The sequence below is a fragment of the Oncorhynchus gorbuscha genome, linkage group LG02, assembly GCF_021184085.1.
Source record: "Oncorhynchus gorbuscha isolate QuinsamMale2020 ecotype Even-year linkage group LG02, OgorEven_v1.0, whole genome shotgun sequence".
Taxonomy (NCBI): Eukaryota; Metazoa; Chordata; class Actinopteri; order Salmoniformes; family Salmonidae; genus Oncorhynchus; species Oncorhynchus gorbuscha.
The window spans coordinates 59,725,682-59,739,658 of NC_060174.1; the positions used below are offsets into that span (position 1 = coordinate 59,725,682).

The window sequence follows — 13,977 nt, forward strand, 5'->3', positions numbered from 1 at the left end:
TCATAGTTTCGCTCCGCCGAGCTGAGCTTCTTCGAGAAGAAAGCACAGGGGCGGAGCTTCGGTGGCATATCCGAGCGCTGAGAGAGCACAGCTCCTATCCCAGCCTCAGACGCATCCACCTCCACTATGAATGCAAAAGAGGGATCCGGATGGGCCAGCAAGGGAGCCGAGGTAAACGGAGCCCTCAGGTGACCAAAAGCCCTGTCTGCCTCAGCCGACCACTGCCTCAGCTGACCAATGGGAGCCGCTACCTGACCAAAACCCTGGATAAACCTCCGGTAGTAGTTGGGTAACCAAAAGAACCACTGCACCTCCTTTACCGTGGTGGGAGTCTGCCAATTAAGCACGGCTGAAATGCGGTCACTCTCCATCTCCACCCCTGAGGTGGAAATGCGGAACCTTAGAAAGGAGACAGATTGCTGAAAGAACAGACACATCTCAGCCTTGACGTACAGGTCATGCTCCAACAGGCGACCAAGCACCCTGCGCACCAGGGACACATGTTCGGCGCGTGTAGTGGAGTATATCAGAATGTCATCAATATACACCACTACACCCTGCCTGTGCAGGTCCCTGAAAATCTCGTCTACAAAGGCCTGGAAGACTGATGGCGCATTCATCAACACCGTACGACATGACGAGGTACTCAAAGTGCCCTGAGGTGGTACTGAAAGCCGTCTTCCACTCGTCTCCCTACCGGATAAGCACCAGGTTGTAAGCGCTCCTGAGATCTAGTTTGGTGAAGAAGCGCGCCCCGTGCATTGACTCTATCGCTGTGGTTATGAGCGGCAGCGGGTAACTATACCTCACAGTGATCTGGTTCAGACACCGATAGTCAATACACTGGCGCAGACCTCCCTCCTTCTTCATCACAAAAGAAAATTGAGGAGGCGGGTGAAGTGGATGACCGAATGTACCACTAACGCAGGGATTTGGAGACATATGTTTCCATAGCCTCCGTCTCCGCCTGTGAGAGAGGATACACGTGACTCCTGGGAAGTGCAGCGTCTACCAGGAGATCTATCGCACAATCGCCCCGTCAATGGGGTGGTGATTGAGTCACCTTCTTTTTAGAGAAGGTGAGAGCCAAATCGCCATAATCAAGGGAAATACGCACGGTGGAGAACTGGTCTGGACTTTCCACCGTAGTAGCACCAACAGAAACCCCTAAACACATTTACATTTACATTTAAGTCATTTAGCAGACGCTCTTATCCAGAGCGACTTACAAATTGGTGCATTCACCTTATGACATCCAGTGGAACAACACCTCCCAGAGCACTCTCGCGACCACCCCGTGAGAGTCCTCTGTGGCCAAGAAACAGTGGAGTCATGACAAACTAACCAGGGTAGGCATAGCACCATGGGAAAGAAAGGAGAGTCAATAAGGAAGAGACTAATTATCTCCTTGTGATCCCCCTGCATCACCATGCCCAGAGGAGTGGTGGCCTCCCTGATCAACCCTGACCCTAATGGTCGACTATCTAAGGTGTGAACGGGGAAAGCTACAGCCACTGGAACAATGGGGATCCCTAAACTATGGGCGAACGATTTATCTATAAAATTCCCAGCCGCGCCTGTATCAACAAGCGCCTTATGCTGGGAATGCGGGGAAAACTCATGGAAAGTAACATACACAAACATATGTGCAACAGAGGGCTCTGGGTGAGAATGGTACCGGCTCACCTGGGGTGGCGTCAGAGCTCCCTGCCTGCTGCCTCGATACCCAGAGGAACCAACCCGGCACCGACCGGCAGTGTGACCTTTGCGACCACAGATGGGGCACGAGCTGGAACCCCTTCCGTTCTCCCTGCGCACCGCCCCTTCCAGCTCCATGGGTATCGGAGAGGGGGTGCGAGAGGATGGAACCAACAGACCCTGATCTGAACATCTGCGGGTAGCCAGCAGGTTATCCAGCCGGATGGACATGTCCACCAGCTGGTCGAACTTGAAGGTGGTGTATCTGCAGGCCAACTCGCGCAGACAGCAACGATACTGGTCCATCAGGGCCCTGTCGTTCCATCCCGTGCCGGCAGCCAGGGTCCGAAACTCCACGGCGAACTCCTGGGCGCTCCTCATCCCCTGCCTCAGATGGATGAGGCGCTCACCCGCCGCTCTACCCTCAGGCGGGTGATCGAAGACTGCCCGGAAACGGCAGGTGAACTCCTCAAACTGGTCCAACGCCGCATCTCCCTCTCTCTACAAGGCATTGGCCCACTCCAGGGCTTTCCCGGTGAGGCACGAGATGAGGGCGGACACCCTCTCACGGCCCGAAGAAGCCGGGTGGACGGTTGCCAGGTATAGGTCCAGTTGTAATAGGAACCCCTGGTAGTTTGCAGCCGTCCAATCATATTCTTGGGGAAGGGAGAGACAAATCCCACTGGGACCAGGAGAAGGAGGGGCGCCTAGTGGAGACCCCGGTTGTGCTGGTGGAGGCGCTGGGAGAGCTCACTGTCTCTCCCAGCGGTCCATTGTCTGGTCCATGTTGGTGCCAAGATGGTGGATCATTGCTACGTGCTCACGGACGAGCTCCCGGGGTACCTGCTCCTGCTGACTCCATAAGTTTGGTCCGGTATTCTGTAAGGCGTGAGTACTGGTGGTAGAGAAGTCAGGCGCAGGAGAGCAAAGACTGTGTTCCAACGGTGCAGTTTAATGATAAAAATCGCAGTGAACAAAACACAATTATTATAATGGGACAAAATCCCAGACATAACGTGCACAAGCACTTAGAAAAAACAATACCGGACAAGGACATGTGGGGAAACAGAGGGTTAAATACACAACATGTAATTGATGGGATTGAAACCAGGTGTTTGGGAAGACAAGACAAAACAAATGGAAAATTAAATGTGGATTGGCGAAGGCGAAGGCGATGGATAGAAGACCAGTGACGTCGACCGCCGAACGTTCCCCGAACAAGGAGAGGGACTGACTTCGGAGGAAGTCGTGACAATATCAATATCGTGACAATACCCCCAAGACATGCTAACCTCTTACCATTACAATAACAGGGGAGGTAGGCCTTTTTTGGGACTATTATATTTACTTTCTCACTCATCATTATTCACAATTCAATCAGAATTTTCCGTAGACATGAATCATGTGTCACTGTGCCAATACTTTTGGAGCTCACTGTAGCTAACATTAGGATGAGCTACCTAACATTGGCCACAACAAATTGGAATTCATAACATCATATGTTTTGAAAATGAATAACATATTGCAAGTTGAAACCCCCGAGCTGACAAGGTACAAATCTGTCGTTCTGCCCCTGAACAGGCAGTTAACCCACTGTTCCTAGGCCGTCATTGAAAATAAGAATTTGTTCTTAACTGGCTTGCCTAGTTAAATAAAGGTAAAATAAAAAATAAAATTGTACATTTAGAAAATTCCTAAAATGCTGTACGTATTCCAATTGACAAAATATACTATGAAATGGATGATGGATATCCATAAATTAACCCTCCGGTTGTGTTTGTTTCATGTTAATTAATTCTGTGTTCCAGGTCCAAAATGACCGCCCCAAATCCATAATCCAAATCCATAATAATACATATATTATCACCTAATGTTGTGTTAAATCTTTTTATCAACTTAAGTTCTTGTGAACATTACAAGTTTTGAACTTCTATTTGCTATTTGTGGCCTGTAGGTCTCATTGGCTAGCTCATACAGCTCATGTTTTAGTAAAAAAAAGCATAATGTATGGATTATTTTGACTATAACAAATACCCAGATTTAACATATTGTCCTATATATCACAGACTACTTCACTGTCAGTTTCCTGCCCTCTCTCCTCCTCGCCAGTGTCATGATCAAATATATGATCAAGAGCCTCACATATATCGTTTGGTTATTGTGCTGCCACAGAATGAATTGCGAGCAAGGCCTCAAAAAATATTTATATATCAAAGCTGCGAGAAAAGTTCTATATATAATTGAAACAATGTTGCGATTATTTGTGAGAATACCAACAGGTTTGGTTCCCGTGGGGGAAAGATTCTATTGGGGAAAGGGTTCCTGTGGGGGTTGCTATGGAAGCCAATTTTTAAAATGTATTTATTGCACCTTTATTTAACCAGGTAGGCCAGTTGAGAACAAGTTCTCATTTACAGTGCCTTGCGAAAGTATTCGGCCCCCTTGAACTTTGCGACCTTTTGCCACATTTCAGGCTTCAAAACATAAAGATATAAACCTGTATTTTTTGTGAAGAATCAACAACAAGTGGGACACAATCATGAAGTGGAACGACATTTATTGGATATTTCAAACTTTTTTAACAAATCAAAAACTGAAAAATTGGGCGTGCAAAATTATTCAGCCCCTTTACTTTCAGTGCAGCAAACTCTCTCCAGAAGTTCAGTGAGGATTTCTGAATGATCCAATGTTGACCTAAATGACTAATGATGATAAATACAATCCACCTGTGTGTAATCAAGTCTCCGTATAAATGCACCTGCACTGTGATAGTCTCAGAGGTCCGTTAAAAGCGCAGAGAGCATCATGAAGAACAAGGAACACACCAGGCAGGTCCGAGATACTGTTGTGAAGAAGTTTAAAGCCGGATTTGGATACAAAAAGATTTCCCAAGCTTTAAACATCCCAAGGAGCACTGTGCAAGTGATAATATTGAAATGGAAGGAGTATCAGACCACTGCAAATCTACCAAAACCTGGCCGTCCCTCTAAACTTTCAGCTCATACAAGGAGAAGACTGATCAGAGATGCAGCCAAGAGGCCCATGATCACTCTGGATGAACTGCAGAGATCTACAGCTGAGGTGGGAGACTCTGTCCATAGGACAACAATCAGTCGTATATTGCACAAATCTGGCCTTTATGGAAGAGTGGCAAGAAGAAAGCCATTTCTTAAAGATATCCATAAAAAGTGTCGTTTAAAGTTTGCCACAAGCCACCTGGGAGACACACCAAACATGTGGAAGAAGGTGCTCTGGTCAGATGAAACCAAAATTGAACTTTTTGGCAACAATGCACAACGTTATGTTTGGCGTAGAAGCAACACAGCTCATCACCCTGAACATACCATCCCCACTGTCAAACATGGTGGTGGCATCATCATGGTTTGGGCCTGCTTTTCTTCAGCAGGGACAGGGAAGATGGTTAAAATTGATGGGAAGATGTATGGAGCCAAATATAGGACCATTCTGGAAGAAAACCTGATGGAGTCTGCAAAAGACCTGAGACTGGGACGGAGATTTGTCTTCCAACAAGACAATGATCCAAAACATAAAGCAAAATCTACAATAGAATGTTTCAAAAATAAACATATCCAGGTGTTAGAATGGCCAAGTCAAAGTCCAGACCTGAATCCAATCGAGAATCTGTGGAAAGAACTGAAAACTTCTGTTCACAAATGCTCTCCATCCAACCTCACTGAGCTCGAGCTGTTTTGCAAGGAGGAATGAGAAAAAATTTCAGTCTCTCGATGTGCAAAACTGATAGAGACATACCCCAAGCGACTTACAGCTGTAATCGCAGCAAAAGGTGGAGCTACAAAGTATTAACTTAAGGGGGCTGAATAATTTTGCACGCCCAATTTTTCAGTTTTTGATTTGTTAAAAAAGTTTGAAATATCCAATAAATGTCGTTCCACTTCATGATTGTGTCCCACTTGTTGTTGATTCGTCACAAAAAAATACAGTTTTATATCTTTATGTTTGTAGCCTGAAATGTGGCAAAAGGTCGCAAAGTTCAAGGGGGCCGAATACTTTCGCAAGGCACTGTACAGCTGCGACCTGGCCAAGATAAAGCAAAGCAGTGCGACAAAAACACAGAGTTAGACATGGGATAATCAACCGTACATTCAATAACACAATAGAAAAATCAGTATACAGTGTATGCAAATGAAGTAAGGAGGTAAGGCAATAAGTAGGCCGTAATGGCGAAGTAATTACAATTTAGCAATTCACATTGGGGTGATAGATGTGCAGATGAGGATGTGCAAGTATTTTCCAAGATGGCGTAGCAGTAGGTTGTCCTGTCGTATCGTGTCCCCTGTATATATCGTCTCTTTTTCGTTTTACATATTTTTCTTCGCATATCTTTAAAAACATTTTGCTAAACCTAAGCTTCCAAATACTCTCCTGCAACCCGCCTCACCCAATGTAGCTACTTTTTCCTAAAGTATTTATATTTACTTCGGAACCGGAACCCCTCAACTGAAGCTAGCCAGCTAACCACCAGCTATGCTAGCGGTCTTCAGCTAACCGGTCATCAGCTAACCTTTAGCTCGGAAAGCTCTCGCCAGTTCGAACAACGCAACGCTAACCAGAGCATAACGGGCCTATTTATTTTTTTATCCCCGGATTCCACCGCAAACGGAACATTTTTCAGCTGGATCTTCACAACTAGCTATTGAGCTAAACCGAAACCCACGACCGGTCTATCGATGTCATCGATGAAGAGGAATAAACAGACTCACCCCATTGAGACGTCCCCCAAAGGCTAACTCTCTAGCCCTTGCCATCTCCTTGCTTGCTAATTCGGCCTGCTAACTGCTAGCTTGTTTAGCCCAGGTCCGCTAACTGCTACCTTGTTTACCACGGCCTGCTAACTGTTAGCTTGTCAGCACAGGCCTGCTAACCGTCTGCATCGCCACGTCCCAAACACTCAGTGGCCCATATGTACTTTCTATCTCCGATTTTAAATTTTTTTGTTTATAACTTCCGGAAACCTGCCTCACCCAATGTGATAAGGAATCGATATTATTTTTAATTTTTACAACACACTCAAGAACCTCCAGAAGCTAACCAGCTAACTAGCTACAATCTATTTAGTCATTGTTAGTTTTTTAACCTGGATAACACTCGCCAGTCCAGCTCCCCTGCCCCATCCACCGCTGCCCCCTGGACACTGATCACTTGGCTACATAGCTGATGCATGCTGGGACTGTCCATTAATCACGGTACTCCATTCTGCTTGTTTGTTTTATCTGTCGGCCCCGTTGCCTAGTCAACGCCATTTTACCTGCTGTTGTTGTGCTAGCTGATTAGCTGTTGTCTCACCTACTGTTTTAGCTAGCTTTCCCAATTCAACACCTGTGATTACTGTATGCCTCGCTGTATGTCTCTCTCAAATGTCAATATGCCTTGTATACTGTTGCCCAGGTTAGTTATCATTGTTTTAGTTCACAATGGAGCCCCTAGTCCCACTCCTCATACCCCTGATACCTCCTTTGTCCCACCTCCCACACATGCGGTGACCTCACCCATTACAACCAGCATGTCCAGAGATACAACCTCTCTCATCATCACCCAGTGCCTGGGCTTACCTCCGCTGTACCCGCACCCCACCATACCCCTGTCTGTGCATTATGCCCTGAATATATTCTACCATGCCCAGAAACCTGCTCCTCTGATTCTCTGTCCCCAACGCTCTAGGCGACCAGTTTTGATAGCCTTTAGCCGCACCCTCATACTACTCCTTCTCTGTTCCGCGGGTGATGTGGAGGTAAACCCAGGCCCTGAATGTCCCCAGGCACCCTCATTTGTTGACTTCTGTGATCGAAAAAGCCTTGGTTTCATGCATGTCAACATCAGAAGCCTCCTCCCTAAGTTTGTTTTACTCACTGCTTTAGCACACTCTGCTAACCCTGATGTCCTTGCCGTGTCTGAATCCTGGGTCAGGAAGGCCACCAAAAATTCAGAGATTTCCATACCCAACTATAACATCTTCCGTCAAGATAGAACTGCCAAAGGGTGAGGAGTTGCAGTCCACTGCAGAGATGGCCTACAAAGTAATGTCATACTTTCCAGGTCCATATCCAAACAGTTCGAACTACTAATTCTGAAAATCACTCTCTCCAGAAATAAGTCTCTCACTGTTGCCGCCTGCTACCGACCCCCCTCAGCTCCCAGCTGTGCCCTGGACACCATTTGTGAATTGATTGGCTCCCATCTAGCTTCAGAGTTTGTTCTGTTAGGTGACCTAAACTGGGATATGCTTAACACCCCGCAGTCCTACAATCTAAGCTCGATGCCCTCAATCTCACACAAATCATCAAGGAACCCACCAGGTACAACCCTAACTCTGTAAGCAAGGGCACCCTCATAGACGTCATCCTGACCAATTGGCCCTCCAAATACACCTAGGCTGTCTTCAACCAGGATCTTAGCGATCACTGCCTCATTGCCTGTATTCGCTACGGAGCCGCAGTCAAACGACCACCCCTCATCACTGTCAAACGCTCCCTAAAACACTTCTGTGAGCAGGCCTTTCTAATCGACCTGGCCCGGGTATCCTGGAAGGACATTGACCTCATCCCGTCAGTTGAGGATACCTGGTCATTCTTTAAAAGTAACTTCCTCACCATTTTAGATAAGCATGCTCCGTTCAAAAAATGCAGAACTAAGAACAGATACAGCCCTTGGTTCACTCCAGACCTGACTGCCCTCGACAAGCACAAAAACATCCTGTGGCGGACTGCAATAGCATCGAATAGTCCCCGCGATATGCAACTGTTCAGGGAAGTCAGGAACCAATACACGCAGTCAGTCAGGAAAGCTAAGGCCAGCTTCTTCAGGCAGAAGTTTGCATCCTGTAGCTCCAACTCCAAAAGGTTCTGGGACACTGAAGTCCATGGAGAACAAGAGCACCTCCTCCCAGCTGCCCACTGCACTGAGGCTAGGTAACACGGTCACCACCGATAAATCCATGATTATCGAAAACTTCAACAAGCATTTCTCAACGGCTGGCCATGCCTTCCGCCTGGCTACTCCTACCTCGGCCAACAGCTCCGCCCCCCCCGCAGCTCCTCGCCCAAACCTCTCCAGGTTATCCTTTACCCAAATCCAGATAGCAGATGTTCTGAAAGAGCTGCAAAACCTGGACCCGTATAAATCAGCTGGGCTTGACAATCTGGACCCTCTATTTCTGAAACTATCCGTCGCCATTGTCGCAACCCCTATTACCAGCCTATTCAACCTCTCTTTCATATCGTCTGAGATCCCCAAGGATTGAAAAGCTGCCGCAGTCATCCCCCTCTTGAAATTGGGAGACACCCTGGACCCAAACTGTTACAGACCTATATCCATTCTGCCCTGCCTATCTAAGGTCTTCGAAAGCCAAGTCAACAAACAGGTCACTGACCATCTTGAATCCCACCGTACCTTCTCCGCTGTGCAATCTGGTTTCCGAGCCGGTCACGGGTGCACCTCAGCCACACTCAAGGTACTAAACGATATCATAACCGCCATCGATAAAAGACAGTACTGTGCAGCCATCTTCATCGACCTTGCCAAGGCTTTCGACTCTGTCAATCACCATATTCTTATTGGCAGACTCAGTATCCTCTGTTTTTCGGATGACTGCATTGCCTGGTTCACCAATTACTTTGCAGACAGAGTTCAGTGTGTCAAATTGGAGGGCATGCTGTCCAGTCCTCTGGCAGTCTCTATGGGGGTGCCACAGGGTTCAATTCTCAGGCCGACACTTTTCTCTGTATATATCAATGATGTTGATCTTGCTGCGGGCGATTCCCTGATCCACCTCTACACAGACGACACCATTCTATATACTTTCGGCCCGTCATTGGACACTGTGCTATCTAACCTCCAAACAAGCTTCAATACCATACAACACTCCTTCCTTGGTCTCCAACTGCTCTTAAACGCTAGTAAAACCAAATGAATGCTTTTCAACCGATCGCTGCCTGCACCCGACTAGCATCACCACCCTGGATGGTTCGGACCTTGAATATGTGGACATCTATAAGTACCTAGGTGTCTGGCGAGACTGCAAACTCTCCTTCCAGACTCATATCAAACATCTCCAATCGAAAATCAAATCAAGAGGCGGCTTTCTATTCCGCAACAATGCCTCCTTCACTCACTGCCAAGCTTACCCTAGTAAAACTGACTATCCTACCGATCCTCGACTTCGGCGATGTCATCTACAAAATTGCTTCCAACACTCTACTCAGCAAACTGGATGCAGTTTATCACAGTGCCATCCGTTTTGTCACTAAAGCACCTTATATCACCCACCACTGCGACTTGTATGCTCTAGTCGGCTGGCCCTCGCTACATATTCGTCGCCAGACCCACTGGCTCCAGGTCATCTACAAGGCCATGCTAGGTAAAGCTCCGCCTTATCTCAGTTCACTGGTCACGATGGCAACACCCATCCGTAGCACGCGCTCCAGCAGGTGTATCTCACTGATCATCCCTAAAGCCAACACCTCATTCGGCTGCCTTTCGTTCCAGTACTCTGCTGCCTGTGACTGGAACGAATTGCAAAAATCGCTGAAGTTGGAGACTTTTATCTCCCTCACCAACTTCAAACATCAGCTATCTGAGCAGCTAACCGATCGCTGCAGCTGTACATAGTCTATTGGTAAATAGCCCACCCATTTTCACCTACCTCATCCCCACAGTTTTTATTTATTTACTTTTCTGCTCTTTTGCACACCAATATCTCTACCTGTACATGATCATCTGATCATTTATCACTCCAGTGTTAATCTGCAAAATTGTAATTATTCGCCTACCTCCTCATGCCCTTTGCACACATTGTATATAGACTCCCCTTTCTACTGTGTTATTGACTTGTTAATTGTTTACTCCATGTGTAACTCTGTGTTGTCTGTTCACACTGCTATGCTTTATCTTGGCCAGGTCGCAGTTGCAAATGAGAACTTATTCTCAACTAGCCTATCTGGTTAAATAAAGGTTAAATAAAAAAAATAAAAAAAATAATGGGGTGCAAAAGAGCAGAAAAACAAATATGAAGAGGAGGTAGGTAGTTGGAGGGATGGGCTATTTACAGATGGGCTGTGTACAGCTGCAGCGATGGGCTGTGTAAGCTGCTCTGACAGCTGACGCTTAAAGTTAGTGAGGGAGATATGTCTCCAACTTCAGTGATTTTTGCAATTCGTTCAAGTCATTGGCAGCAGAGAACTGGAAGGAAAGGCAGACAAAGGGGGAATTGGCTTTGGGGATGACCAGTGAAATATACCTGCTGGAGCGTGTGCTATGGGTGGGTGTTGCTATGGTGACCAGTGAGCTGAGTTCAGAACGGCGCTTTACGTAGCAAAGACTTATAGATGACCTGGAGCCAGTGGGTTTGGCGACGAATATGTAGTGAGGACCAGACAACGAGAGCATACAGGTTACAGTGGTGGGTAGTATATGGGGCTTTGGTGACAAAACGGATGGCACTGTGATAGACTGCATCTAATTTCCTGAGTAGAGTGTTGGAGGCTCTTTTGTAAATGACATCGCCAAAGTTGAGGATCAGTAGGATATTCAGTTTTACGAGGGTATGTTTGGCAGCATGAGTGAAGGAGGCTTTGTTGCGAAATAGGAAGCCGATTCCAGATTTAATTTTGTATTGGAGATGCTTAATGTGAGTCTGGAAGGAGAGTTTACAGTCTAGCCTAGGTATTTGTAGTTGTCCACATATTCAGAACCATCCAGAGTAGTGATGCTCGTCGGGCGGGCGGGTGCGGGCAGCGATCGGTTGAAGAGCATGCATTTAGTTTTACTTGCATTTAAGAGCAGTTGGAGGTCACGGAAGAAGTGTTGTATGGTGTTGAAGCTCGTTCTGGAGGTTTGTTAACACTGTCCAAAGAAAGAATAGATGTACACAGAATGGTGTTGTCAGCGTAGAGGTGGATCAAAGAATCACCAACAGCTAGAGCGACATCATTGATGAATACAGAGAAAACAGTCGGCCCGAGAATTGAACCCTGTGGCACCCCCATAGAGACTGCCAGAGGTCTGGACAAAAGGCCCTCCGATTTGACACACTGAACTCCATCTGAGAAGTAGTTGATGAACCAGGCGAGGCAGTCATTAGAGAAACCAAGGCTGTTGAGTCTGCCGATAAGAATACGGTGATTGACAGTGTCGAAAGCCTTGGCCAGGTCGATGAAGACGGCTGCACAGTACTGTTTTTTATCGATGGCGGTTATGATATCGTTTAGTACCTTGAGCATGGCTGAGGTGCACCCATGACCAGCTCGGAAACCAGATTGCATAGCGGAGAAGGTACGGTGGGATTTGAAATGGTCGGCGATCTGTTTGTCCACTTGGCTTTTGAAGACTTTAGAAAGGCAGGGCAGGATGGATATAGGTCTGTAACAGTTTGGGTCTGGAGTGTCTCCCCCTTTGAAGAGGAAGGGGAGTGAGATGTGTGTGTGTGTGCTCAAACACACATGCATGTGGGGGTTGGGGACAGGAAGTGTGTCCATCTGAAGAATGGGCATGTGTCTGAACTCAATTCTATTCACTAATTGTAGTCTCAGCCATTCATTTCTAATGACCAGTTACCGGGATCACAACAGGTGCACAAATGTTAAATAAAACACCCAAAATGTAATGAAAATCATCAATGTATTTTGTGTGTTCAGATGCCCTGTGAGGACAAAGTCATGGAACCTTATGACAATCAGATTAATTTAACTAAATTTTTCAGAGAGAAAACTTGTAAATCGGTCCAATTCGTCCGGAACACAACAGGGGGGTTAATACATACCATATGAAAGGTAATATACTGAATCATACTAAATGGTGTTTCTCTGATTTATTTACAGTATAATACGAAATGCTCTGACACCACATTGCAGTGACAGGACTGGTACAGTCATGTAGCTTCACACACCACCCGTCAGTATCATCAGCTTGTTAATGTCTCTTACCCCCACGCACTGCATTCTACAGTCACAGGCACCTCAACCGACGCTGTCACTAGGCTCTCAATCTCGTGGTGGTCACCCGTTGCGCACGGCTCCTCTCCCGCCAACTCCAGGAGAGGTGAACCGTCGACGTTCACTGAGCGCAGCGGTAACTCCACAAGCCCAAATCTCTCTGGTCCTATCATCATCAGCCTGATGTGTGCCACCTGGTGGGCATGCGACCGGAAAAGGTCCGTTTCCGTCTACGTTAGTTACACAAAGCAGGCTTCAAGAAGGGGCAAGTGTGAGTGTTCTTGGTCTTCTGACAGTGTGCTCTCAAAAGACACGCGCAGAGGGCCCTGATACTCTCAAGGACAGTCAGTGACAGAGCTGTGTGTTTGTCCTACACTACATTAATAGAGTACTGTCCAAGCAACCAAACACACCGACCGTCCAAGGGAGAAAGCAGGCGCCCGAATAACTCCTCCCGCTTTTAACTTCCTCCCGCTTTGCTTCGCTACCGTGCTGTGCACCATCCCACCAAGAAGCCCCAGGGGACCGGAGTGTGACAGTAAAATAACGGACTCGCTCTAGCCGTGACAATCCTTCTGTCACACTCTCACAGGCGCACGCGCGCACACACACACACACACACACACACACACACACACACACACACACACACACACACACACACACACACACACACACACACACACACACACACACACACACACACACACACACACACACACACACACACACACACACACACACACACACACACACACACACACACACACATGCTCTCTCACATTATCATACTCACACTCACATACACATTCTCCTAATAGGTTTGGAGGGGGCTACCACTCTGACACAATGAGGAATCTGTACACACTTATACCCGATGTCAAGCTACGTTCTTAAAGTGATTGTACAAAAAATAATGAAATGATCTTCAAATATGTTCTTTTCAATTTTCAAGACCCCAAGGCATGGTAAACACCACTGATCCCAATTTCCCGTGAGAGTTTAAATGCCTTTTAAAAAAACATTTCAAATCCTATAGGGCAGGTTAATCGACGTTATTCTTCCATCAGCATTTGAAATGGCTCACTTATCTGTCTCCATCTCCAAATACATCAGAGATCTCAGGGAGTTGGGGTGGTGATAAGAGGAGTTTTTAATCTTCTGAGCACCCATCCAAAGATTCACTCCGGAGGCAGAAGGACAGACACCTCTCTATCCATCAGCCCAAGGGTCTGGTGATACCAGTCTTGTACTCTGTATACAGTACATTCGGAAAGTATTCAGACCCCTTGACCCTTTCCACATTTTGTTA

The 13,977-nt window shown here is 46.7% G+C and overlaps 1 protein-coding gene across 1 annotated transcript in view; it reads right to left on the reverse strand.

The window, feature by feature from the left end:
* LOC123993392 (calcium-binding protein 8-like) overlaps positions 1-13,153 on the reverse strand; it is a 70,968-nt gene extending 57,815 nt beyond the window's left edge. Inside the window, exon 1 of the mRNA XM_046295493.1 lies at positions 12,657-13,153. Coding sequence (XP_046151449.1) covers positions 12,657-12,841 — 185 coding nt within the window. The 5' untranslated portion in view covers positions 12,842-13,153. The remainder of the gene's footprint in view (positions 1-12,656) is intronic.
* Positions 13,154-13,977: the final 824 nt, after the last annotated feature.